General features: G+C 54.9%; 10 protein-coding genes across 10 annotated transcripts; 5 read left to right on the top strand and 5 right to left on the bottom strand.

The window, feature by feature from the left end:
- Positions 1-278: 278 nt before the first annotated feature.
- On the bottom strand, positions 279-3,319 carry BDP55DRAFT_679370 (adaptin N terminal region-domain-containing protein). The gene is made up of 3 exons (XM_060576044.1): positions 3,151-3,319; positions 2,953-3,095; positions 279-2,886 (listed from the first exon to the last, which is right to left on the bottom strand). Exons 1-3 carry the CDS (start codon positions 3,188-3,190, stop codon positions 739-741), a joined length of 2,331 nt encoding a protein of 776 aa, XP_060424327.1. The 5' UTR covers positions 3,191-3,319; the 3' UTR covers positions 279-738.
- A 1,265-nt stretch (positions 3,320-4,584) lies between these two features.
- On the top strand, positions 4,585-5,466 carry BDP55DRAFT_679369 (uncharacterized protein). Its single transcript, XM_060576043.1, has one exon. It carries the CDS (start codon positions 4,736-4,738, stop codon positions 5,408-5,410), a length of 675 nt encoding a protein of 224 aa, XP_060424326.1. The 5' UTR covers positions 4,585-4,735; the 3' UTR covers positions 5,411-5,466.
- Positions 5,467-5,628: 162 nt separating this feature from the next.
- Positions 5,629-7,070, bottom strand: BDP55DRAFT_636865 (Nuf2 family protein; the record flags this gene model as incomplete). Its single annotated transcript, XM_060572938.1, has 2 exons — positions 5,629-5,742; positions 5,796-7,070. 2 exons carry the CDS (start codon positions 7,068-7,070, stop codon positions 5,629-5,631), a joined length of 1,389 nt encoding a protein of 462 aa, XP_060424325.1.
- A 5,060-nt stretch (positions 7,071-12,130) lies between these two features.
- BDP55DRAFT_338183 (uncharacterized protein) lies at positions 12,131-13,169 on the top strand. The gene has a single exon (XM_060566898.1). It carries the CDS (start codon positions 12,366-12,368, stop codon positions 13,002-13,004), a length of 639 nt encoding a protein of 212 aa, XP_060424324.1. The 5' UTR covers positions 12,131-12,365; the 3' UTR covers positions 13,005-13,169.
- A 426-nt stretch (positions 13,170-13,595) lies between these two features.
- On the bottom strand, positions 13,596-14,395 carry BDP55DRAFT_338274 (uncharacterized protein). Its single transcript, XM_060566899.1, has one exon. It carries the CDS (start codon positions 14,306-14,308, stop codon positions 13,769-13,771), a length of 540 nt encoding a protein of 179 aa, XP_060424323.1. The 5' UTR covers positions 14,309-14,395; the 3' UTR covers positions 13,596-13,768.
- A 525-nt stretch (positions 14,396-14,920) lies between these two features.
- On the top strand, positions 14,921-17,458 carry BDP55DRAFT_733194 (uncharacterized protein; the record flags this gene model as incomplete). Its single annotated transcript, XM_060580048.1, has 1 exon — positions 14,921-17,458. One exon carries the CDS (start codon positions 14,921-14,923, stop codon positions 17,456-17,458), a length of 2,538 nt encoding a protein of 845 aa, XP_060424322.1.
- A 1,219-nt stretch (positions 17,459-18,677) lies between these two features.
- On the bottom strand, positions 18,678-20,096 carry BDP55DRAFT_697586 (heterokaryon incompatibility protein; the record flags this gene model as incomplete). Its single annotated transcript, XM_060577698.1, has 1 exon — positions 18,678-20,096. One exon carries the CDS (start codon positions 20,094-20,096, stop codon positions 18,678-18,680), a length of 1,419 nt encoding a protein of 472 aa, XP_060424321.1.
- A 1,104-nt stretch (positions 20,097-21,200) lies between these two features.
- BDP55DRAFT_562746 (Mpv17/PMP22 family protein) lies at positions 21,201-22,110 on the top strand (the record flags this gene model as incomplete). Its single annotated transcript, XM_060570179.1, has 2 exons — positions 21,201-21,595; positions 21,693-22,110. The coding sequence occupies 2 exons, from the start codon at positions 21,201-21,203 to the stop codon at positions 22,108-22,110; spliced, it is 813 nt and encodes a 270-aa protein (XP_060424320.1).
- A 175-nt stretch (positions 22,111-22,285) lies between these two features.
- On the top strand, positions 22,286-24,205 carry BDP55DRAFT_679354 (dihydroorotate dehydrogenase). Its single transcript, XM_060576042.1, has one exon. The coding sequence runs from the start codon at positions 22,479-22,481 to the stop codon at positions 23,970-23,972; it is 1,494 nt and encodes a 497-aa protein (XP_060424319.1). The 5' UTR covers positions 22,286-22,478; the 3' UTR covers positions 23,973-24,205.
- A 6-nt stretch (positions 24,206-24,211) lies between these two features.
- Positions 24,212-26,352, bottom strand: BDP55DRAFT_592043 (pyoverdine/dityrosine biosynthesis protein). The gene is made up of 3 exons (XM_060570937.1): positions 25,831-26,352; positions 25,392-25,778; positions 24,212-25,332 (listed from the first exon to the last, which is right to left on the bottom strand). The coding sequence occupies exons 1-3, from the start codon at positions 26,219-26,221 to the stop codon at positions 24,482-24,484; spliced, it is 1,629 nt and encodes a 542-aa protein (XP_060424318.1). The 5' UTR covers positions 26,222-26,352; the 3' UTR covers positions 24,212-24,481.
- Positions 26,353-26,772: the final 420 nt, after the last annotated feature.

Genomic DNA, 26,772 nt, shown 5'->3' with positions numbered 1-26,772 from the left:
CAAGGGGAGAGACATTTAAAGCGATAGACGGGGAAGACTCCGAGAGACGGTACAGAGACCAACGCCCGAATCTTAGCATCGTTCTAGCGCCTTGGCTCGGTTCCGCACGGAATCCACTCATCGGGGGGTTTGCTATCCGAATAACACGGGCTAAGCGATGCTGACAGACGGCCACCCGAACACCTAACCGAGATATCGACAAGGGTCACTCGACCTTTCTCCCGCTAGCAAGACCGGCGGCTTAAGAAGCCTGGCGTGCCTTGGAGGATCCGAGAGGTGATGCTTCGGGTCTCTCGGTTCGCTTGGACGATATGCCTGCCGCTCGCGTGGCATCCATCAAGACTAATGTCAACGTATTCGTACCTTATGCGAGTCTGTATCCAGACAATCGGGGCAACCAATATTATTGAAGCGTTGGAGGAATGCTGTCGTGCTAGTGTGGTAAACCAACCACCCGTTGCCCGTTTCGCCAATCTGTCGCCAGATTTTGCCCCAGAAGACTGATTGCTCTGCAATGAGACACCATCAAGTCGGTTGTATTCTTATTTTTTTTTTTCGTTTTTTTTTCTCCCCCGCGAACCTAGTGATGGGGTTTGACCAGTGATTACGAGCTCGACAACCATCACCTGACAGTAACTTTTGGCAAAAGTGCAAGAATGTATGTTATTTAATTATATGCTTCGGGTTGATGAGAGCAGCCTCCGGCTACCGGTCGGTTCGCATGCGACCACGTACTTGTCATTCGCTGTCGTCGTCGCTACTCTCCTCCTCTTCGTCGTCATCCTCTTCATCCTCATCATCCTCTTCCTCTTCGTCTGTTTCTTCCTCCTCTTCGTCGTCATCCTCATCATCATCTTCTTCCTCCATGTGGAAGGCCGCCTGTTGCTCTTCTTTCTCTTCTTCAGCGAGCCAGTCATCGAGTGTCTTGACACCAACACCGCTTGCAGCACCAGCACCCACAACGGCACCGAGACCGTTGGTCCTCGTTGGTGCCGCTCTGACCGCGCTGTCGAGCATTTGACTTGCCGGCACGGTCTTGTCCTCACCATAGCTCGATGATGTTGATTCTGTCTCTCGTAGCCGCCTGTTGGGTTCTGAGCCCTCAGCTACCCATTCGGGGAGAGCATCATAACCACGCAACCCGTGAATGCCACCTCCACCGGCCAAGACAAGCGTTGATGAACCGAGCATGAATCCCTTGCGCGTCTCTGATGGGCTCGGAGCCTGGGGTGCGGGCTTTGGTGCCAACAACATCAACGTGGCTAGCTGGGGCACGGAAAGAAGAGCTCGGTACATCCGGGCCCGGTCGCGAAGGTCGTACGATGTGTCGTAGCGGACTAGCAATAGCGCATAGTCCCAGAGTTTGGCGACGGGGTGGTCGTCTTGGACGGGTACGGGCGCATCGTCTTCGCCCTTGTTCTCGTTTTGTCGGTTCACGTGATGCAAGTAGACCTTGGCCGCGAGCAGGAGGATCTGTCCTTTGGCTACCTCTGCCTCACTCGCAAAGTCCTTGAGAAGGATTCGCATCACGTCTGCCGCAATGTTGTCCTCGCCTTCGAGGCCTGAAAACTCGCCCACAAGCCATATGATGGTTGCCCTTGCTTGAGGGTCTGTTGCCGAGTCCAAGTTCTTCGCCAAACGGACAACTGTACCTACGTGACCCTGGGGGTCTTGCTGAATCAGGTGCCGAATCACTGTCAAAGATTCCGCTGCCAAGGTTCCATCAAGACTCGTGATCTGCCCAAGCAGCAAACGAAGACACCTGGGAGCCGCGGTTGAGTCCGTCTGAGCGCACCGTCCAATAGCGCGCACCGCTTCTCGCACCAAGGCCTTGTTTGTTGAGCCTGAGAAGTGCTCCAGTTCGTTCAAAATGAGGCTCTTGATGTGTGGGGGCGCGTGAGGGAAAATGAGCGTCAGAATCTCCAATTTCAGCTCCCACACTTGTGCTGGGTCCGTAGCTCTGACAAGGAAGTGGCTGGCGTATTTGACAAAGTCGGTTGGCCTCGTCAGGCACACCGAGACAATGTTGTAGAGTGCCACTTGTTGAATGTCCTGCGGTCCCCTAAGGAGCGCTACGAGGGGGCCAATCGCTGTCTTGACGTATTCTGGCGTGCCGATATCGACATAACACCTCGTCACTGCGATAACCACGGCAGAATTGCGGCTCTGTAGCAGCGGTTTGATGCCGTTGAGCAGCAGGGTCAGATCTGGATCCACGACGGCAACCACTTGCTCCTCGCCTCCAGTCTGCGAAGTTTCTCCGTAAAAGTCACCCAGATTGGCCGTCTTCTCTTGAATCTTGACGCTGCGCGTCCGCCTGGGAAAGCAGTTCCTTGCGTAATATGTCATCATTCTCAGCGTCGCTAATTGACTCCACTCGTCCATGTCCACGACCTTCTTGACCAGCGCACGGTACTGTGGATGTATGAGATCGATTCGATCGGGGCATATTTCGAGGAAGGCCGTAACTGCTGCACCAGCGACGAAGTACTGCTTGTCGCCAAGGAGCGCAGTCAGGTATTCGAGGAGTTGCGGTAGTTGCGTGGGATCGAGGCGGTAGCACTTGGGGATGGAGAGGGCGGCAGCTCGGCGCACATAAGGACTCATATCTGCCACACCCTTCTTGATTGCGAGAGATACGATCTGGCTAATGACTGGAACTCGGATGCCGGACATGGTCTTGAGAGCAAGGGCGCGGACTTGTGGGTTCGTATCGGAGAGGGATTTCTGGATGGTGTTGATGGAGAGCAGAGCCAGATCGGGTTCTTGTTCGGCATGGTGGATGAGGTAGATGTAGACGAGCTTCTTGATTTCGATGTTCGGTGATGCGACATTCTTGACAACGGAGGAGAAGAAGGGCAACGTCTTTTGGCCGCGGTACATCATCTATGCAGAGGGGGGACCCGATTAGCCAAGGATGGGGAAGCTGGCTAGAAAGAGCGCGGTGCCTACCGAGAGAACGCGGCGCAGGCCATCGAGCACCTCGCGCTCATTTCGACTGTCCAGTAGCTTCTTGATCTGTGTACGGTCGAGAGGGCGGCCGGTGCTGCGGGAGCTGCGCGTAGCTGAGGCGGCATCGAGAGTGAGCTCTCGGGCTGGGACGAGGTGGACGTTAGCGAGGTGACATGACGACAAGAACGAGAGACGCACCGCTCTCGAGCAGACTGGATATCCGCGCAATGGACTCCATGGCGGGCGACAGTCCTGTCGGGCCTGAAGCAGTCGGGCGGTTGTTGAGTTTTAAAGCCTTGAAGATGCCGGGTGGTTGTCGCAGGGAGAGAAATGACGTCTCGTTGGGTGCTTGAGAGGCTGAATGAGCTGGCCGTCGAGGGGCAGAGGCCGGGGCGGTTAAGGTACCTACCTCCAGCTTGCTGTATCCGCCCGGAGTAGCTGCCCCGCCAAATCGACTGGGCCTGACGATTCTTGCCCCACACTGATCCCCTGCTCTCTCACTTGAGCCACTTCCACTTCACGTTGAACACAAATCTTAGTGTCTAGCAAGGGTTGAATGAGAAGTCAAGTCAGATTGTCACTTGGTGACATAATCACGTAAGGTTTTAGGTCTGAGTCTAAAGAGGCTTGAGGAGAACACATTCAAGTCTTAATTGAATAAGGAGCCCTTCTTTGGTTTAGAACAGCAGCTTTATCCTGCCTTTCTGGAGCGAGGCACATTACAATCCAATTTTCACATAGAAACATCGACTTCCAATTTCTAGAACTCATTCTCTGTGTACTAAGATTGAAGCCATAAAGAAGGGGAATCATTAGACGCGAGCAGAGGAACTAAGGGACTTCAATGCGAGCCTGTTCCTTTAGGAAGCAAGATTGAGGGTCCGGTCTCGGTTGATAAGTCTCCTGATGAGTTATAACCATCGCCTTCATTGCTTTAGTCTATGAGACCTGTTTTTTTCAAGTCCAGATATGACAAAACCTGAGCAGACACTCGGTAGTACATCAAAAATATCTTCATAAGCGATGCTGGGCGGCGTTGGCCATGAGTACAGGCTCTTGGCAAAGGCTTTCCAAACGTGGGTTTGAACTTGGTATTATGTGTGAGATTTGACGAGGTAGACGTCACTTTGATCTCTGCTAATTAGAATCATGTAGATAGCTCGTGAATAACAAGCTCGGCTTATGTAAAAAGCTCCCTGAGAGGGAACTAACTACATCGAAGGTTGCCCGGATGCATCCGTCTGTTACCTACATCGTGGCATGGCCGAGAGCATTCAATGAAAGCCCGAAATATGTGACGTGAGAATTTATTACATATCAGGTATGGAACGAAAGGGACAGACGGAAAGGAATCATGGCAACGTATGAGGCTAATACTCGGAAACAAGATAATTAACCGCCAAGTCGATGAATCACCTATCGTAGGTGAAGAGCAGCAAGCTGCTACACTTCATCGAGCCACTCCCAACAGCGATTTGAAATTATGGGTGGCTATATACAATCCTAATAGACCAAGTTCATTTATAAGAGAGATGTCGATCTGAAATGGTCACTAATACAACCACTTACTCGGAACAGCAGTGATCAATCGACCCTCGCGCACAAAGGTTGCTAAAGTGGGTCCTCCGACCGGGCTCACTCATTGGCTTCAACTTCATTCTTCGTTCATCCCGTTTCAACTTTCTCGATGATGGGAGAGAAGTATCAAAACAAAAGAACAACACTTTTGCGGATCGTAGAGTGACAACTAGGAAGAGACGATATCATTTTGAAGTCCCTACCAATGAATCCAACTGTGCTCTCGCCAGCATCACCAGCAGAGTTGCTGCATTACATCGTCACCTTTCAACCCTATCCAACGACACTCCTCATCTGCTATCAGCGGGAAGATTTCATCTCATCCCTCGTATCCGACGTCCGACAAAACCTCTCCCAACAAAACTATGAGCAGCCTGAAGACCTGCTTCCGCAACCCCTCCTCTCGGCAACACTTCTCCAGACCGCAATTGCCCGTCACATCCGCGTCCTCTTCATTCCGAGCGTTACACATCTGCGCGCCTTCCTGTCCGCCTTTGGCACTTCAGACTCCTTGACGCCACCTCCACCAAAAGTGGCACTACCAGGCCCAAAGAGTCGGCCGCCGCCCTTGCTCCTCGTGTATGGCTTTCTCGACCTCCATCGCGATAGCAGCGAGTGGAGCGCGCAAGGCATGAGCAGCTCCGCCGCCGTGCTCATCGAGGCTGCTCGGCACGCCGAAGTCAAGTTCAAACCCGTCATCGTTGAGCCCAAAGGTGCAGGAGGGCACAATGATTTTACTTCTTTGTTGCGGGATGATGCGCCGGTGTTGAGCGGAAGTTCAAGGAGGAGCGAGGGCGTCTGGATGGGGAGAACTGTCGAGGTGAGGAGAGTCTTGGGCCGGTGGTTTCGTTTCCAGACTGGTCGGTGGGATATCACTTAGTGTTCAGCTTGCACGGAGACTGATTTGAGGCAATGAGATGAGTCGAAATAAATCGAAAGCTTCATTACATCGATATGTTGGCCATGGCCATGGACTGTCCTCTCTCTCCTGACATCTACGCAGAATTCATCCCCGCCTCAAACGCCGAACCCATGGTATCCTTATAACTCATTTCATCGTAGCAAAGTGAAAGATAACCGACCCGAAACAACGATAATCTAAAGAGCCTGCTCCATCTCGGTAATGTACAGCTTGATGTGAGATTCCATCTTGAGGAACTCGTCGTAAGCACTGTGAATCTCGTTTTCAATGTTCTCCTTGAGATCCAGCATCTGCTTTCTGGTTAGCAGCTCGTTCTTTGCCGGAAAATCAGAGGAAAGTGTACCTTCTTCTCAGTCTGCTCGATACGAACACGACGCCTCTCGATATCCTTGCCCTTATCCGTCCTTTCCTCGGTGAGCTTGCGGTGAACAGCACGAAGCTCTTCCATCTTCTCCTTGGCGTCCTGGGCCTTTGAAGAACTCTGCTCTCGGAGCTTCTCAGTGCGCTCGTTCCACTTGAGCAGTTGTCGCTGCAGCAAGGCCTCGGTACGCTCGACTTCTCGCACGTTGTTACCGCGCTCTGATAGTGCGTCACGTTGCTTGACATTCTTTAGGTTCTCGTCCTCCTCCTTGGCTAATTCAGTGCCGATTTCGTCCAGCACCTTGATACATGATGCTACATCCGTAGAGACCACCGAGAAGGAATCGGCTGATGTCTGGAGTGCGCGGGAGCGGCGATCAAGGGCCTCGATATGCGACTTTTCGCTGTTGAGCGCGTTGCTCAGCTCTGTCAGGGTCGCCTGCAGTGCCGAAGGACTCTGCATCACGTAGGGCCGAAGCTTCGCGCTATCTTGTTTGGCGGTAAGCTTCTGTGCCGTCCTCTCCTCCAGAGCTATCGTAAGCTCAGTCTTCTTGACCTTTGCGTCTTCGAGACGAGCGGCCACACGCTCCTGATTACGCCGCAGCTCTAGCAGTCGCTGCTTGAGCTCCTCGTTGCGGGTCGTCTTCTCGCGTACCTGCGCTTCCATTGCTTTGCGGTTGCGCTTCATGTCGACGAGACGCGATTCCATATCCTGGTTCTCCGAATAAAGGCTCTCGATGCGTGATTTCGTCGTCTCTGCCTTGTTGAAATGCTCGTCAATGACACTCGTCTGTGATTCGCGGAAGCGCACAAAGTTGATCAGGTAGCTAAAGATTTTGACAAGGCGGTCATGTGTGGGCTTGTAGAGGTCGTTGAAGCTGAAGTCCTGGATGCCGCACTCTGCAAGAAGACCGCGCAGAGAGACATAAAAACCCATCAAGTTACGGGTATCGGGGGGCACGATGTCGGAGTATTCGCCGCAAATATCCTCAGCAGCAGCGCGCATGGCGGGCTCGACGGTCTCGCGGGTTGCATTGAGGAGCAACTCGGCAAACCATTCGAAAATCATCTGCACCTGCAATGGGTTCGGCTTCTGGAGATCGGCGACGTTGAAGGGGATTCCGATGTCTGTTATGCAGCCGACAATCTCCTTGTCCGGCAGGCGCATAAACGCGTCGGCTTCATCTTCTTTCTTTCGGGTATTGCGCGACTGTGTCTGTGTCGCGGGGATGATGCTCATTCGCGGATTGTACGACATCTTGATGGTTTTAATGGGCTCCTCGGAGCGGTGCGCGGTAGTAGCTGGTCGGGCTTGAATGCAATGCGACGGGACGAATGTCAACCCAGTAAGGTATGTCTGTAGATATTGGGCGTGGTGTTGTCGCGGTTTGGCATCAAAAGATTGCCGTAAACAGCTTATCGGCCTTGTTGCTCCGACAACCCGCGCCTTATCGATAAAGGTCCCGACAATTGGGCCTGGTCAGAGTCACATGACCAACTGTTACGTGCTGCGTTTTGTGTGACTTATTGCCAGTGTGGCCCGTGCTGTTGTATCCGTATGCCTACCGTGCCACCTCACCTGACCGAAAGTGCTGCCTTTGACACAAGTGTTGCGAATGGAGGACGAAGGAGAGAAAGGGAGACGCTGTGTAATGTGAAGCCGTTACTTGTTACACCGATGCGTATTGACGCTGTGCACGTTCAAGCACGGAATGGAAAATTAGATACGTAGATATCTGCAAGTTGCAGGAAGGTGAGAAGGGAGGAGGCTTTCCTGTGCCTGTGTACCTTCAAGGTATCTTGAATTGGGTTTGGCAGGTGCCTTCCAATAGCGTTCATGCCTTCCATCCTCAGTAGCGCCCAGAAGCCCAACGTGACCTTTCAGATTTTGAATTCTTGGGTTCTCTGCCGACTCGCCAACGTCGCAGAACAATTTCAACTTTTTCTCACCACTCGGAACTCCAGGAAACCTTGTCACAAAGCTTCGCATGCCGCATTGCTCGGCACTGACTCGAGAAACACTGGTATCTTATGCCTCATGGCAATCCCGAAGCGACTTCATCAATCCGGGACCAGGCCGCACACCACCATCATCCTGCCTCAAACTTAACCAAGACGCCGGGCCAGACTCGAAGAAGGACTGTCAGACAACGACCGCGGTGGTGAATCGCGCATGCCATGGCCTACAGGTTACAAAGCACTACTGCTAGGCCATTACGTACAAGATGAGAGATTCGGAGAGAACACCAAAACGGACATTGGTTATGGACCAAGTGGCCCAAGAGGAGAGCCTAGAACCGTCCTCATCCCCTGCGCTTTAAAGCAGATGACCTCGCCTGCGTTCTCAGAGACAGTAAGAGGCCAATTGGACAGACCAGAACGGCAGAAAGCTGCCAATCCCTCACCAAAAGGTCCAAAGATGAGCAGATGAACACACCCTCGCAGTTCGCGCCAGCCGAGATCTGCATTGAACCCCAGCCAGTTCCCGCCGTTCTCCCACATGGCATCCAGGTATTTCTGGGGTTCCCTCCGACAACTTCGTCCAGACAAAGTACAGACTCTGACCTTCATTTCCGCCTCGCCAAATGGACTCTATCCGTAATACTCTATGGACCAAAAGGGAGTCATCTCATTTCGCAAAGAGGCCTGTTGCCGTCTACCCATCGATATCGTTTCTGAAACGCCCCTCGCCGTGGGCTGTCATTGGCTGGAAACAACAGACTCCCATTGACAGAGGCTCCGAGCGTGAAACAGTTTGGATTTACTTTTCGGGAGGTCCCTGTCTAGCGTGACCGCCAGGCGCCAGGTCATCAGATGAAAAGGGGTTTATCTTCACAAACGATTATCATTGGTGCGAATCTGCCCTAACCAGGGCGCCCAGCCAACCTCCAGGTGGCCAGCTATTCGAATATCGAGCACCTCAAATCTGCAATGACGGACGGAAAGACGATGCTGAAGCTCTCTCGTATATCCGTCCATCCTCTATATGAGCATCTGGGAACAGTGCCTAATGCTCAAAATCAAGCCCATCTACATGGGCTGCGACCATTTATCGTGGAAATGCTTCGGGTCACCAGTGAGCTACCGTATTTGTTGAACAATGGCGATCCATTCGTCAAGGTCGACGAGGGAGAGCTAGTTTACACATCGACCCCGCCCTCGAGGCCTCGATCGGTGACATCAAAAAGATATTCCGCCCTCCTTCCACGAGTCCATCGCAGCATCCAAGGGCGGGAATAATCAGGGTCCATTGGCATAAGCTAGGCTCTAGCTGGTCCTTTCTACGAATGAAGGCACACAACGCTGAGCCAGTATGACCAGTATGTTATGTTGTCCTGCTCATCGCATTGGATCGATAAGAGCATTGCAGAGGCTTAAATTAACCAATTTCTACTGTCAGAATCGGAAGACGGATTATGATTATCGAACCCCGTGAATGGACAGCAAGCTCGTACGAAACCTTGTCACCAACGACTACGCCGCAGGCTCTGCATTGCTGTGCTTGCAGCGATCACATTGTCCTTGGGGGGGGGGGGGGGGGGGGGCGGCTTGCACTAGGTACGTGTCGAGTCTGACAGATACGAAGGAAACGACACTGCAGACGCCTGCAGCACGCTGGAACGCTCAGAAGAAACGAGGGCGGATTGAAATGTGTTTTGCCGTCTCTCGCGAAACCGTCTGAAGGATACTCAACCGCTGCTTGAAAGCATCACCACATCACGACGCGCACCTTAGAACTACGATGAACTCAGCTCGAGAAGCATATGCACACAACACCGACAGGTACATGGAAATTGGAAATCAAGCCTGGGCGGAAGCTGACGGATGACGAACTCCTCAGCATCAAATTACCCTATGCCGCTACAACAGGCTGGAAGGTCGATAAGACCAGAATCCTGGCGCAATGACGTTGCGATGGGACGCTAATCTTAAAAGGATCGCCCCTAAGGCGGCTAGGAGTCGTAACCCCGGTCTGCCGCTGGCTTGAGGCCTCATCACGTAGGTGAAGCCTTTGAAGCCACACGTAGCGATGATGAAGTAGTTGTAAGTTGCGACACTTGCAGTCATGCCGCACAACCTCCAGCCCGCGCGCCATTGCGACGTCCTGACTCTTGAATTAAAGCAGGGCCGGCGGCGTACCCTGGATAGAATATCGCCATGGAGAGCCAGCCACGGCTCCCATGACATAATGACCGAAACCTTCGACATACAGGGCATATCGCCGCAGCATCGCAAGTTAAGGATACCCGCCGCCCGGAGACTGCCAAGGTGCTCATTACACAGGAACACGCACTAACCTTGAAGCTTTGGGGTATCAACTCACTTTCAAGTTCCCATGAGCAACTAGTCATGCTTGGGCCAAAATCAGCAGCGCGGTCGACATGCTACGTACAGCATAATGGATTGCGGGAGCTCACATGTTCGCAGGCGTGGTAGGCTGCGGTTCCATGCGATGCATTGACAACAGCAAATGGCCACGACGTGGTGAAGCCAGAGATAAAACTAAACAGATGGGTACGGCTCACGATCTCATTAGGCGGAGACTGGAAGGGATCTCAAAAGCTGCGAGTGTTGCTTCCAACTTCCAGGCCACGTCGACGTCGTGGACGGCGAGTGCCGGGCCCCGAGGCATTGGGCAGGCCGCAGCTAATACGGGTTCCAGCGTCGTTCGCGCAGCTTCTTCAGGGCAGTTGAGGACGAATACGAGCAAGAAGTGAGGGTTTTCCAATTGAGGGACCTGCAGGTGCCCATTGAGCCAAGTCCTTCTCTCGTACAAAAGAGGGCCAGACTCATGTAGCGGCCCTCAAGCGGCGTTGTGCTCGATACGGCCCTCGATGGCCGTGGCTACTCCATCGCAGAGGTATTGGCGTCCCGCTCCGCAGGTAACGGTACTTTAGAGAAGAAGGACGATCCCTGCCCCAAAGGCAGATGGCCCTTGTGCCTCGCAAACAGGCACGTCCGGGTTTTCCAACAAGTACGATCCCTACAGACCACGCATACTGTGGGATAGGAGTCAAGGACCGGCCTGCAGGGCAGAACGTTGCGCAACCGTCGAACCGAACGGCACCACCTCCAGTCCCCTGCATTCCCAGGCTCTTGCACCACAGATCAAAGCTCTCACGGGTGGCCAAAAGACACCGCAGCCGACTCCGTAGCAACGTGGCTGACGGAGGCGATGGGCGGGCGCTATTCTGGGAGCTGGAGTGGTCAGATGATGTGTCTGGGAGTCCCCCTCAACTTCTCAACGGCTAAGGCTACTTTGGTCATGGCTCCTCATCTTTGTTCGCTTTGTCGATTTTCTGTCAGTGCCTCGAGGAGGGCTATGAGAGGATGAGCTTGTGCGCAAGGAGAAGGAATTGACAGCCGGCCGAACTGCTAGTAGGGAGACAAGGAGACTACCGGTAGCCTCCTCATTGCTCTAAGGCTCTTCCCAGTCGATCATCCGCCCGCAAAATGACGGCGGGACGGCCGGTAGTCACCACTGGCGCCAAACATATGTCAGTGTCACCGTCAACTCGCCCTAGAGCAACCTTCAAGCCAAAGCCCCGCGCACGCCTCGCCCTGTGCAGCTGTCTGTGAGCTGAGGTGATAGTTCAGTGGACAGAAGCGAAGGGCAAGATGACGGTCATACAATGGGGCAGGCTAGGAAGAGGCTAACGTCAAAACATTTCCCAGAATCAACGCCGCGGGCTGAGCAATATCTGGGGAAAGATGATGGCGCAAATCCTGAAGACTTGAAAGGCCACCCTCCGACAGAGAACGGTGGGCGCCATGGCGCCTGACAACAGTCTTCGTACAACTTTGCCAGTTCACAACTGCAGCGGCAACCACATCATCTGATGGAGAGCACAACGGCTCGGAAGGTTGCGGGGCGCTGACAAGCTGTAGCCTATGCGGCAAAGAGTTGCGGCCAGACCCAGATGATGAACTCTGTTTGCCCCCCCACCACCCCCTTCTGTTTCTGTCTCGGAATCCCACTGAGGGACGAGGGTCAGGAAACAAGGGATTCTCCAGATTTATTCCTCTCTCGGTGCGCGAGTGGGCCGCCCTTATTACTGAGCCGGCGGATTTGGATATTCTAAGTTCATTTTTTGGGGGTCCCGACTCACAATGTGTGGCACAGCAAGGAAAAGCACTATGGGATTACCGAAAGGACAAATCCATTGACGGACGCCGATTCTTGATTGAGGCTGAGATGGATCCATTCCGTCTCGATTTCCAATTCCGGTTCTATTATCTATCCCTTTCGAGAGGATGACTCAGGGCCATGGCGAATCCCCTTTCAGCCCTCGTCTTTTTCACAACGTCTAAAAGGCTCAGGGAGAGCGATGGCGTGGATGGGTATTCACATAGTGTACGGACGGACACACAAAATCAAACAATTCCACCGAGTAGGAATCCTGCGTTATTTACACAGCCCTACACCACAACTGCATAGCAAACAGGCCAAGGTCCTCGCAGGCAGGCTAGGCTCAAACCCGAACCCTGCGTACTTGTGGACGACGCTGCCATCTATCACTGGCTTTCCGGGGCTCTAGTCGGCGGCATTGCAATGGAGCCGCCTTGCAGCCGCCAACAACGCATCTGCTGTTTGACTTATTGCAGAAGTAAAAGAAACCTACAAAGTATTTGTACGGAGTACTGGGTACATGTAGCCGCAAGATCTGAGTTACCGCGGAATACGGGACTCGGACGGGTCTGCGGCGCGGATACGAAGCGATACCGAACAGGTACGGCGGGTACCTTGACTGAACCACTCCCACTTCCCTTCTTTTGCCTTTTTCTTTTCGTCTTTTTTTTCTTTCTTAATTTGCACATACGGGCTTCTCACGGTGCATCGCGCAGGGCACAGCGGCAGCCAGGGGACGGCCCCATTAGCCCACCGTTGGAGGTAGAAAGAGCAGAAACTTCAACGCGTACGGAGACAGATATCCTTACCCACTGCGTCACTGTGCGAAGTATTACATCGAGAGGCATGCTGGAACCGTTACGACTATCGAATGCCAAAGGTGGCCAGCCACTCGACACTACGAAACAGAACAATTCCAGTCATACTCAGGCTACCAAGCCACCAAACCACAGAATAAGACAACGGCATATGAGACAAGCCTCGGGGAGACCAGAAAGGCCTCCAAACGGTGAGACATTGGAACTCCAGGGGCTGGATGTCAGACCCGCGGGTCGTCCATAGAGATCCTAGAAGTGAGAGACATGCAAAGCCGGACCCAGGGCCCGCTCGCAGTCAGTCAGGCCAGGAACCAGCGCCACGGCAGACTCGCACTGCATCGCATCGCATCGCATCGCATCGCGTCACTGGTTGGATTCGTTGAGCGCTCCTTTTTTGAATCTTGCGTCCTGCCCTGAACCTTTCTCTCTCAATCCTTCTTCTCAGGCCGGACCGGGACAAGACCAGGGCAAGCCGCAAACCAGGGCAGCACTTGGAGCCGAGCAGCAAGTGGTGTGCTGGAAAGCTGGTCGGGTCCACTCCGTTGATACTGAAGCAGAAAGGACTCGCGACGATCAGGCCCAGTCCTGGCAGTCCCCGATCCCATCGACGACATTGACATTCCCCCTGCCGGCAGGAGACTTCGCTGGCGGCTGGTGACCATCTCTCCCTCGTTCACGCAGGCACAGGCACTGGTTTTCCGGGAACCCACGCGAAGCACACGTCAACGTTCTCCTGTGGTTCCTCCAGTCTCTATCTTGATTCCGGACTTCCATTGGTGTATGCGGACGGCGATACCCATACCTGTACAGATTCAGTCCCATCAATCTCGACAACTCAACTCAACTCAACCCTCAAGAACGGAAGAGACGCACGGCACGCTGTCCCCGGGGTCCCATAAGGATATACCTTAACCAATTGACCATCAAAAAGCTAGGGGAAGCAGGAAGAAACCCAGAACGCAACGCACCCTCTAACCCGGGCACACACCACACTTTGTCCATGTCTGGTCAATTCACACCCCCTTCCACCCTGGCACCCCTCCCTCTGCCTACCCCTTCACCCTTGAGTCCTTGACCGACCCTTGACTTTTTCCTCCAGCCCAAACCAACCAGCCCTGGCCGTCCCATCCCTCCTGGTCTGATCTGGTGGTCCCAAAGGTCCCGGCTCATGCTCCCTTGCCCTGCCACTCGATGGCCCAGTTCGGATAGGTACCGCAAGGTACCGCTCCAGCAACGGCGCCGGCAAAAAGCTACCAGCACCGGCGTCAGCCAGCCAGCCCAGCCAAGTAACAAGCTCTCCCCAGTCCTTACCAGCGGCCCCATCAGCAAGAGCAGCAGCAACAGCAGGAGCAGTTGCAACAGCAAGCACCAGTTCGGGCAAAGTCCAAGGAAGAGAGGAGAGGAGAGGAGAGGAAAGGAAAGGTCTGCTGCCCAGCTGCCCTCTTCTGTCCGTCCAAGCCCAGTCTTTTGCTCGGGCGTGCCCCGTCTCGTGTCTGGTCTCTTCACCAAGAAGCCTGCTTGGTCTCTGAGAGTTCCCCCATTCGTCATTCCATCACATTCAGCCCAGCCATTGCCACTTTACGAATACATTGGTTGCATATGACTTTTGTCCCTCTTTTTAATCCTCGAACTAAAAGGAGAGGTACTGTATCCGTACGGATACCTTGCTTTTGCTTTCCATATTGCTCCGTCACTCCCGTACCTATAGACACACTCTTCTCTCAGTCTCCTAGTCTCTTGTCTCTCCGCCCCTCCACTCGCTTTAAACAAGCCTGGCTGGCCAATACCATCTCCTCCAAAAGCCCAATCCCATATTTGCTGCACAATCCCGGATCCTTCTTTAAGCAGACAAGCTTCCGCACTTCCTTTGGCTCGGGACAACCCCAGCACACCTCTCGTTTTACTCGTCCATTGCGAAACTGGTGGCGATTCTGGTGGGCAGAAAGCATTGAGATCTAAACGAGGCAGCCCGTTCACAGTCACTGATCACGCTACCTTACCGACACACATGCTATTCATCGATATTGAGTGATACGCCAACGATCATGCAACCATACAGACATCGGTCCTTCGACAAATACCCCAGTATTCTGCGATAACTCTCATCACCACCAAACTACCCATTGGTGACGCTTTTCCACCGCGTCGGCTGATGGGAAAATGGCCCTTTGGCCCTTCCGCCGGAGGAGCGGTCGCAAACGCTCGCGAAGCGGCGCAAACCTCTCAGATGTCGAGGCACCACCAACACCATCACAAGCACGACGTCTCACAGCGGGCGAAGCCACTGCGCTGAGGGCGACCATGCCGAAGAAGCAGCGCCTCGAAAAACAGCAACCGGCGCCCAGAAGAGAACGCACCTACAGCTTCTCCCCTGGTCGCAATGACTCCATCCGTGTCGCGGGGCAAAAAGGCTCGGTTCCACTAGGACCTGGCCGGTTGACAGGGCTCTTCCCAGCCGACCGAAATGACGGAGAAGAAAAAGGGGATCCCGCGTGGCAGCGGGCGCCAACCCTACATAATGCACGCCACGGCCAACCGTCGAGGTCTTCCCGACGCAAGACTAGCAAGAGGAGGAGAGAAGAGACGGATCGTGAGGCGGAAATCAAGGCCATGGCAAACTTCGCCCCGGTACGACCGGCGGCCGACCCTTGGACGTCAGGGCGGCCCATCAGGAAACAGAGCAAAAGACTCAAGACCGGCCTCGGCTTTCGTAGGAGCTTCGAAAACCCGCAGTCCGACGTTTCGCTACCGATATCGATTCACTCCAGTATGTCATCCGACACGGAGCTGCATTCGTTCCGAGTGTCTGCCCTCGAGGCACTATCACCCCGACCAACACTACGATACGCAGTATACCCGCGATGGGGTCCTGGACATGGTTCGGCGCCATCGCGCACACAACAACAGAAGAGGAAAGTTTCAGAGAGGGTGCCTGAGTCAGTGGTGAGGGCACACAAGAGGGTCGACAGCTTTGCGGATGACTTGGACGCCGCCGACCTGAGGGAACTGATGGAGAGAGATAACAGGAGGAGAGAAAGGAAACGCCAACGAGATCAGGAACGGATAGAGAGGAGACTGGCACGGAGATCAGAAAAGCAGCGCGAGGCTGTGGCGGAGGCCCGTCACAGCGGATCACCGCCGCCAGTCAACATGGAACGCGGTGTCCTCGGTCGCGAGCTCGGATTGGGGATTGACGCAGCGTCTGCAGTGGTCACCTCTTCCAGGAGACGGTCATGGAGCTCATCAAGGCATTCAAGGAACATTTCAACGACCAAAGACTCCGAGCCGGAGCAGGAGCAGACACAGGAACAGGTGCCGGAGCAGGAACCGCAGCCCGAGACGATGGATATGGAGCCCGAACCGGCGGCCGTGCACCACTTTCACCGGACGACAAGCATCCCGCCAGAGGCACCGCCTTCGCCGACGCTGCCCGCGCAGCCCGTTCCGGAGCGCAAGACGAGCAAGAAACTTACGCCCAAGGCCAGCGTGAGGTTGAAGAGGAGCTTCCTGAGGAGGATTTCGAGATCAAGATCGCCCAATGCCACAGAGTCCGACCAACACGCAATCTCACAATATTCATCGAGACAGGATGAGGGCGAGGCCCCCCGCAAGGACAGCCGTACTCGCATCTCTTTCTCGGCGCTATTCCGCCTGGGCAAGAGGAACAGGAGAAACTCAGGACCGTCTTCCTTCTCGAATACATCGCGCGAGACAATGCAGGCTTCAGCCGCCGCCCAGGTCTACTCGCAGTCGGCGACGCATGTGCCTCAGCCACAAGAAGAGGCGCCAGTACAAGTGCCGATGCCTGCGATCCCCCCACCTGTCAACTATATTCCTCGCAAGGTCAGCAACGGCGTTCCCAAGCGGACTAGGTCGCGCTTCAGGGAGGACTTGCCGGAGCTGCCCCTCAGCCCGCCCGATTCGCGTGTAGGGTCTCCGGAAGTGGAGATGCCTCCTCTGCCTGTTGTCTCAGAGTCCAAGTCGGGAGAGATTTCGCTGCACACCACGCCTGCCGTGAGACATGATACTCCGACATCCGACCTGCGACGCGTTGATGAGAAGATGGAAAAGATGGAGAAGCTGGAGAAGATGCGGCAGACACCCACGTCGCTGCGACATAGCATCCAACCTTCTCCCGAGCCTGTCTCCCTTGCGTCCATTGACTCGGAAGGATCATGGCTCTCCGGCCGCGTCGGAGCCCGTCGCTCGTCGGGCATGCGCGGTAGCATGCAGCGTCTCCCGCCCCACAACATTAGCCATTCCGCCTCGCCCAACGACACGGAGGAAGAGCTCGCCGACGATGAGTACCTGTCCAACCTCGCCACGCCGTCCCGCGAAATGCTCGCCGACGAAGAGCGCACCCCGCGCAAGTCGACGGGCGACGCATTCCCCAGCAGCGACGAGGACGAGATGATGGAAGACGCGGATATGAAGTGGGGCTCGGTCGACAGGCAGCGCACCACGGTCGTGCAGCATCAGAGAGTCAAGAGCCGCGAGGGCATGCTGAAGTCGTACACAGAGGACAGCACGTCGCCCGAGGGCTCCGAGGAAGGCGAGACGCCCAAGCTTCAACGCGCCACGAGCGTGAGCCTCAGCAGAGGCAACGCCAGGCATGTGAGCGCGGGGAGCACCAAGATGCTCGAGGTCTCGCCCCGCTCGAGCGTTGACAACAGGAGGAGTACTGATGCAGTATTTTGATGAGGTTTACCCGGGGATTACTGAAGATGTTTTAACTCAATAGAGAAGATGAACGCCAGCCAAGCCGACGAGACGTACACTCACTCAACATTTCCTTATTATCTCTGCGTCGAGATATATCGACAACCGACACTCGTTAGCATTTCCTTACAACTGTCTATCCACCGACCATATTCACTCATTACACAATATTTTCCTTGCCACTGACGACAAAACCTACAAAAACACTTGGAAAACGACAAAATCCGGATATGTTCTCAAAGCTGGGCTGGCTTCATCGACCCTATTCTACTTCTACATCTTCGCCCTGCTCACAAAGTATGCGATTCATCTCCTCCCTGCTACGACGACAGCACTCATAATGACGCGGAGCTTGTCCTTCAAGACTTGGGCTCCTCTTCGATTCATCCGATGTACGATACGACCTTAACGACCCGCACTTTCTTCATTTCACCGACGACGACGCGTCTATGTATGCGTTCAGCGCGGTGGTATTCCCTTTTCTTCGTTTCATGTTCTGGGGAATACAACGTTTGATACCACGCCTCCTTCTACCCCTTCCCCTCCCCCACTATCCTTTCCGAAGGGAGATGTGGGAGGCGGGCGGGGAGTAGGGGACGATTTGAGATTTTTCTTTCTTTTTCAATGCGACCCTGTGGAAGGGTCACAGCTGCGCACGCTACAACAACAACAACAACAACAACAACAACAACGACAATAACAACAACCCGTTAGACCGGCAGTGACAGCACGCCAGCACTCCTTTTTATGAATGCTCTGCGCTCCTTCGAAGAGATGGAAAAACACCTAGATCTGAGGAGGGGAAAACAGCACGATATGAGAGACATCCAGAGGATGATAAGGAAAATTACAGGAAAAGAGCATTCACGGCGATGCGCTGCCATTCTGCTGATGGGTGGAAATCATGTATGTAGTAAAAGGCATAACAGCAGGAGGACTTTCCTGGATGAGATACCCGAGTAACTCATGTTTGGGAGTAGAGGTACACTATAGATGTACCGGGTGAATGAGAAATCTTGAAACGTATTTGCTCTGAATACTTGATGTGACTTGGTGATTTCGATTCTTTTCTATCATGTATCAAGGCCTTCCAATGCATAGAGAGCCGGGGTATCTCTACAAAAGCAACTCGTTGTTCCATCCACCACAATCACTTCAATGAACCCCTTCCTCCAACCTTTTCATGCTCAAAATCTCGTCACAAATCCATGCGTGGCAGTGGCGATGCCCTAGGCGAGGGTCTCGGAGACGGACTGGGAGAAAGCGATAACCTAGCTCCAATCGACGGCGACCAGTTCCCTCCCCCATCCGAGCCAGATCCCGACGCCGAGCCCGGTCTCGAGGTGGAAGGTCTATCCGCGAACTGCATCTCGGCGAACTGATCGTCTTCGAGGATGTAAATGTTGGCAAGCTCGCCTGGCGGGAACTCGCCCGTCGACGCGAAACAAAACTTATCGCATACTACACGGCGAAAGTATGAGGTCTTGTGGCCGGCGCGACTCGCCGCCACGAGCACGGGTTCTAGGTACAGCCCCACCCGGGTACGCGGCGAGGTATCGTTCGGCCGGCCACTCGCACCGATGGGAATCACGAACATGGACTGCGGCGCGGGACTACCGCGGGGCCCACCGCTGATAGTAGGCGTTAAGCGCACGAGGTTGGCCGTGATGGAGAGGCCCATGTTCGTCATGCTGAACTCCCGAAACGGAGACGGCGGGAGAAGGGCGCGCTGGTGAACGTCGTGCGAGTGGGCAAAGTCGGCGGGCGAGTCGGCGAGCACGCCCGACGACGTAACGGTCCTGGATTGGCGTTCGCCCGTGTACGGGTCCACGAGCAGCTGCTGCGCATCTGCCCTCCACGCAAAGATTGTCTCGTCGGGAGATGTCCGTATGATCTCGTGTTGGAGGCGTTGAAATGCGTGCTTGAGCCCTTCGCCGTATAACACGGGGAAGTTGACGCCGAAGAGGCCCATGAGGCAGTAGGCTAGGTCTTCTGCGCGGGTGGTCTGGCGGTTTGCTGCCCAGGACATGCGTTCTGCGACGGAGTAGTCGCGCGGCTGGCGGGTTTTGGCGAGGACGGACTCAAAGATTCCTGTGATGGAGGAGAGGGCCTGGATAAAGGGGCGTTCGTCGGTGTGCACGCCCTTGGTCCCGAGACGGGACCAGTCCGAGGTGTAGAAGATTGATCTCCGGGGTGCAATGAGTTCCTGGAGTGTCCAGCCGCGAGTGAACCACTTTGAGGAAGCGAGTGATGGGAGCCGGTCCATGGGAGGGGAGGAGGATAGCGGCGGTACATCGGCTAGGTAGACGAAGCAGACGCGGGAGAGGAGGTAGTAAGAGTACATGGAGTTGATGGCCTCGGACAACTCTGCGGAGGAGGTCTTGTCTATGCAGCAGGAATCGATCCAGGCCCATTCAATGTTGTGACGCAGGGCTTGGGTGCAGCATCCTTGGATCTTGGTGAAGCCGGCTTTCTTGGATGCCAGGGGCAGGGTTTGGATGTCTTGAAATGTCACCTCGTCGGATCCCCAAGTGTGTGAGAGGATAGCGTAGGAGGGCACAGTACTGCCGACGATGAACATGCGCAGTTCGTAGGTGGTGGTATTGAGAAGCCACATAGTGCTGGCCTTTTCTGTCTATATCTTGGTTCTTGACGGTGATGTCTGTGGTGCTTTTGATGGAAATTGTGAGGATTGTAGAAAGACAGAAGCTGTGTAATAGGCCATGGAAGTAACCGACGTGATAGTATTGAGTATAACGCCTCTCCTTCTCGACACCGAAACCTCGCTATAGTCTACTGAACAGTCAGATCAGGCAAGGCATCTAGGGGATAGCACGGAAGAGGCGAGGAATACCACAGCCTGGTAGCCTCGTACAACTTGGGCGCAGTCTAGGGCGCTGTCATGATGATTTCGGTAATCGCCTTGCGGTAAGTAATTTGACGACGGCTGAAGAGCAAGAATACTGGTGTTATTGCAGTTCTAGTCTTTACCAGAGAAAGACAAGTTAGAAGAAGGCAGGAAGGGTATCACAAGATGGGAGCACACGACTTGGTGATTCGCAATGTGTAAGTCAAAGGTGGTGCGCAGGTGGACGCACAGCTGCCCCGCCAGCTCCCAAGTGACATCTGGGGGAGGGGCAGCTGATGGCGGCTGCCAGGTGGTGGTAAGGGGCGGACAGATGGCAGCGGATGGCGCGTAGCCAGGGCCGGTTACCTCTGGCAGCTGCACGTGCCTTGATCCACCTTACGTAAGGTTCCCGAAAAGGTACAGGAGAAAAGCACGCAACAACGGACCAAACAGAAACAAGAAGAGAAACATTCAAAGGCCCCACCCCACAGGGCCCGGACCCCGGCGGAAGGGCCGCCATCGGCGTCGGCAATGCCACTGCCGCACTTTCCCGGTTTGCTCTCCAGGGGTCCAGGCGGGCACAGCAGGCAGTCCAGGAACTCCAGTCCACTTGGCACGGAATTCAGTCACCAAGTGTGGGTGACTGGGTGTCGGGTGTCGGGTGGGTGTGTGTGTGACCGTGTGTCCATGCCGCCCTACGCCTTGGGGGGGATCATCTCGGCCATACTTCTCGGCATACCCTTCCTTGCCTACGCAGTACCAAGTGTAATTTACCTTGGACGAAGAGGCGCATTGCAAATCTCTCCCTCGACAACTCCGACTATGGTCCTTCAATAACACCTACCGAAATACCCAAACCGAACCGAAGCGAGCATGGCCACGACCACAACACTGTTCCGAGTGTTCTTGCGCCGCCAGACACCCGGGGCCCAAGGATTGCGAAATCGCTTGGCACAGCAGCAACAGCGCCGCGCCAACTCCAGCACCGAATCACCCAAGCCGAAGAGGGCAGAGGATCCTATTCCCGTGCCAAACACCATCACAACGATTCCGTTATGGCAGCGTCTCGGGCCCTTAACCCGCGCCGGAGAGGGTTATGCCCGAGCCCAGCGCAAGAGGCCTCTGACGACGCAGTTCATCAGCTCTCTGGTCATCTACTTTTGCGCCGACCTCTCCGCCCAGAACATGAGCGGCAACGACTACAACCCCGAGCGGACGATGCGCTCCTTGATCATTGGCGCCATTTCCTCTATCCCCAGTTATAAGTGGTAGGTCTGGTCGTCTTCGGGCTCGTTCTCGTGCTCTCGGCTCTCGCATGGGCTTCGTTTGTTCTGATAGCGACTGACACAGTGTTGTGCGCGACAGGTTCATCTTCCTTTCCCAAAACTTCAACTACGCCTCGCGACTCCTCTCGCTAGCCACCAAGGTCGTGGTGAACCAGGTGTGCTTTACACCCATATTCAACTCGTATTTCTTCGGCATGCAGGCGTTCTTGGCAGGCGACAACTTTGATCAAATCATCGATCGTATCCGACAATGTGTGCCCGTGAGCATCGTCAACTCGTGCAAGCTCTGGCCTGCAGTGACGGCCTTCAGCTTCTCTTTCATCCCGATGGAATATCGCAGCGTGTTCTCGGGCGTGATCGCAGTTGGGTGGCAGACCTATCTGAGTTTCTTGAACAGACAGGCCGAAGTCGTCGAGGAGGCAGAGGAAGTCCAAGAGAGAACGCATGCGGTGCAGGCCATGGCTGCTCCTGAGAGGGCGGTAAAGATGGAGGCTTAAATACCAGAGACGAGCGGGGCGGGAAAGCATAGATATCCTAGACATTCTTTGGCAGCATCATTCTCTTTTGTACTGCATCGGGACGGCGTTTGGGCTAGACGGAGACGGAGACGGCCCATAGAGACATGGAGAACGTCATGATCTGATACGATTTTATTCTTAGAAAAAAAAATACCTTAGACTTTGTACCGTGTCTGTTGGCACTGTTTCGACACTGTCCTCCCGTGCCAGAGCGACGCCAAATGCGCAACCCAAACTTCGCGCCTATTCCGCCTTCGGGCCCTTGACCTCGCCCAGATCACAACTCTTAAATCCACCCCAACGCTGAGCCATTGAGTGCTGGCTAGGACCGGCAACTCTTCTCTACAATGGCATCCATCTGCATGCGATCCTGCCGCGTGCAGTCCGCCCTCCAAACCGCCAGAAATCCTGCCGTCGTCCGTCCCAGACTCCCTAGCAACATCCCTCGACGTCATGCCTCTACCGGCACCGGCTCCTCGACAGAATCCCAGGCCGGCTCGGGTCTGAAGACTGGCCTGTACAGCATTGCCCTCGCCGGGTCCCTCTACGTCTCCTATCTCTATGTCACCGACACCAGAGCCTCGATCCACGGATTGGCGCCCATCTTGATGCGCTTTGCCTGGAGCGACGCTGAGGACGCCCACCACGCCGGCACTGGCATGATGAAGACCCTCTACGATCTTGGCCTTCACATCCGCGAGCGCGACAGAACCCTCGCCGAACATCCTGCTCTGGCGACCGAAGTCTACGGTATGAAGCTCGCCAACCCCATTGGCATCAGCGCCGGTCTCGATAAGCACGCCGACATCCCTGACGCCCTCTTCGCCCTCGGTGCCGGCATCGTCGAGGTCGGTGGCTGCACGCCCCGCCCGCAGGACGGCAACCCCCGCCCTCGCGTATTCCGCGTTCCGAGTCTCGACGGCATGATCAACCGATACGGTCTCAACTCGCGGGGTGCCGATAGCATGGCTATCACACTGAGGGAGCGCGTCCGCAAGTTCGCTCGCAAGGTTGGCGCGACGGAGCAGGAAGTTCTGGATGGCGATGCTGGTGTTCCTGCTGGCAGTTTGCTCCCCGGCAGACTGCTGGCTGTGCAGATTGCCAAGAACAAGGAGACGGACCAAAAGGATGTCAATGCCGTCGCTCAGGACTACGTCTACTGCGTGCAGCGTCTTGCTAGGTATGCCGATATCCTGGTGGTCAACGTCAGCAGCCCCAACACCCCTGGCCTCCGCGATTTGCAGGCAACGGAACCTTTGACGAGGTTGTTGAGCGCTGTCGTTCAGGAGGCTCGCAAGGTGGACCGCAAGGTTCCCCCCAAGGTCATGGTCAAGGTTTCCCCTGACGAGGAGGAGGATACCCAGCTCGAGGGCATCGTCCAGGCCGTCTGTAGCAGCGGTGTCGACGGCGTCATCGTGGGCAACACCACCAACCGTCGCACTGGCATCGTTCCCCAGGGCATCAAGCTTACCGCCAAGGAGCAGAAGGCTCTGCAGGAGACAGGCGGATACTCGGGACCTGCCATGTACAGCAGGACTCTGGATTTGGTCGGAAGATATCGCAAGAAGCTCGATGCCCAGACCCTTCAGACCGGCTCGGCCGAGGAGGCGGCCGCCATTCCTGACGTAGACGGCTCCCTCTCCGGCAAGCTTCACGATCTGATTGAGGGTAAGGATACCCCGAGAAAGGTCATCTTCGCGACGGGCGGCATCACAAATGGAGAGCAGGCGCTCAAGATTCTCAACGCGGGCGCCAGCGTGGCCATGGTGTACACTGGCTTGACGTACGGCGGACCGGGAATAATTACAAAGATAAAAAGGGAGATCAAGGACCAGGCGTAGAATACCAAGTTAGTAAATAGAAGATTGACTGCTCAGTGCGGGATCATATGGCCGCTCACATCTGCCGTCGCCGTGGTAAGATCGGCTAGATCCACCTTGCAGACTCCGAGGTATCTGGGGAAATCACAATGGAGGAAACCATTGTGGGGATTCGACCATCGAAGCCCCGTCCTCTCTCATACCACAAGCACCCGTATAATCACTCATTGTAAGCCACCTTTAATAGCACGAGCTTGAAGAATGTTTGATGTGTTACTCATTTAATTGCCTTTACGGCGTTGTTAATTAGCAGGGAAAAGCAACTACAGAACGCCCGACTCCGTGTGACCCGGCAGCGAGCTGCGCCTATCAAGATACCTTCTCCTCAGGATAATCATATTCCTCTGCCTCCTCCTTTCCATGCTGATGGCGGCGTGGATGAACGCCTGATGCTGCACTACCGTTGATGATGCCCCAATAATGAATACCGCCCTTCCCTCTAAATTCTAGACCATGACCGGGTACTGCGTCTACTCCTGGCCTACGACGACAAACTCGGGCGCATTCTCAAAGCCCACAACGGTAACAGGCTGGAGTTGAGCAAGCTTCACCAGCTTCTCGCGAGCTGCCTCATTGAGCTTAACCTCTCCATTCTTCTCCTCGCAAGGGCGCACCTCGATACCAGTGGGGTACAGGTGCTCAATCTCAACATCCTCGCCGAGATCAAAGAGCTCAGACTTTTCGCGGAAGCACCAAGGACGACCGTCCCGCATGACCAAGTCGTGCGTGTCGCGGACGTCCTTGGCGTGCAGAGAACGGTACCCGCCGTCCAGGGAGACGGCGATGGAGCTGTGCCAGGGGGTACGGGGGAACCCGTCGGGGTTGTGCTTCTCGACCAGCAGCGGCATGGAGAGCTTGACGGCGCCGCTGGAGGGGTGGATGGAGAGGCGGACGTGATCGGGGCAGGTGGCGAGGATGATCTTGGTGAAGGACTCGGCGCGCATCATCATTTTCATGGCGACCTCCTTGACGACCTTGCGGTACTTGTGGCCCGAGGTGGCGTGGGCTGCGACGGGACTGTTGCGGAGGTCCGTCTCGAGGAAGCGGATGAAGCCGCGGTAGGTCATGAGCGTGTCGTTGTCGGTCTCCATCATGGCGCGGACATCCTTGTCTGGGTCACCAAATTGGGCTTCGAGGGTCTTGCGGCTCTCGTCGACGAGTTCCATGTACTTTTCCTTGGTAAGGGGTTCGTTCTCGTTGGTGAGGCCGAGGAAGTCCATGACGCGGAGGAGCTTGATGCCGTCGTAGCCCTTTTGGGCGGCCATGTCCATGAGAGTGGCGCCGTACTCCCAGGTCTCATCGTCTGAGATGCCGACGACGTCTGATTGGGAAGTTAGTGAGTGGGCTCGAATATTCCTGTACAGAAGTGGAAAGGCTTACCGTTGAAGACCAACCCGTCGGTGGCAATGTGAACCTCGGCACCGTGGGTGTAGACCTTGCCAATCTCGACGCAGAGATCGTTGAGTCTTGCGAGAGCCAGATCTTCTCCGAGATCAGGAAGGACACCCGTCACCTTGTCGGTTCGGTTGATGCTCTTCCACGGGAAAGCAGGGATGATCATCTTGACCGAGTCTCCCTTCTTGACGTACTCTTCAACACGACCGTGGAACATCTTGCGTCCAAGCCATTCGTGGTTCTCCTGGCCCTCGGGGATGATGTGTCGTCCAAAGGCTTGGAGAACATCCAAAATCTTGTGAGCAACTTGCTCAGTAGACTGCTCAAGGGGAGGAGTAGGGAGTGTCTCTGTGATAGTAGGTGCATCTACGTCTAGAATGTTAGTTAGACGTCTCTCGAAGTGCGAATGATGCATGTAACTCACCTCTCTCGACGACATCATCAATAACAGCATCGATGCTGGCGTTCCTCAAGGGGCTATGGAAAGCACTGAAGGGGCTCTTGGTTGCGCTCACAGGGCTCCTCAACGTCTGTTCAGGAGGCTGCAGGTCGACGGGGTCGATGGGAGAACCGATTTCAAGGTCGGAGAACTCGACGCGCATCTGCCTCAGGGGGCTGAGAGGGCTTCTCAAGTCCGAGACACTGAGGGGAGAGATGGAGCTGAGGGGGCTCTTGAGCTCCGAGCCAAGACTCGGGCGTCTGTATGTCGGAGCACGGAGTTGGAGGACCGGTCTCGCCATGAGCTTCCCGGTGGAGGATGCCGGCTTCTTGGCGTCTGTGGGAGAAACGGGGACGGTGTCTGCTGAGATGGCCATTTTGATGGTTGATTAGAGATGTTATACCAAGGGTGTATGCCGTGAGGTGATGGAAGTGAACTTGAGAAAGGAGAAAGGAAACGATGCTTGATTGTGTTATATGAGAAGGATGATCTGGGTTGTAGATAATGCATAGCCATCAGGGCCGGTCTTTGAGATTCTTCTTATACTTGGAATTCACTTTGGCCTAGATCAGGAACCTCCTTAGAGAATGCCATCTGGATATCTTGTAGTATGCCGCATGCATTCACGACGCTACTCGGAAACTTTCCCATTGTCGAAGCCCAGGTTTGAATCGCAGTGCACTGTGGCGTCTAGGCTGAGCTACCACAAGCCAAGGCTGGAGTCTGGCCATGGGTATGCATCGTTACATGGGAGTGGCCGTGTCTGCATGCACCTGCAGAAGCAGCCGAGGGTACGCGTTGCCCTTCTCCATGGTCTAACTACTTTACCTGACTTGAATCAAAATAAGCACAGCTGGTGGCCTCACGCTTGAGGCAAAGGCATTGTCTTACCTCGTGTCAGCGATGAGACTAGATCAACACCGGCTA

This window comes from Colletotrichum godetiae (assembly GCF_030913485.1).
Source record: "Colletotrichum godetiae strain CBS 193.32 chromosome Unknown BDP55scaffold_59, whole genome shotgun sequence".
NCBI classification, from domain to species: Eukaryota; Fungi; Ascomycota; class Sordariomycetes; order Glomerellales; family Glomerellaceae; genus Colletotrichum; species Colletotrichum godetiae.
This window is presented reverse-complemented; position numbering and strand designations above follow the sequence as displayed.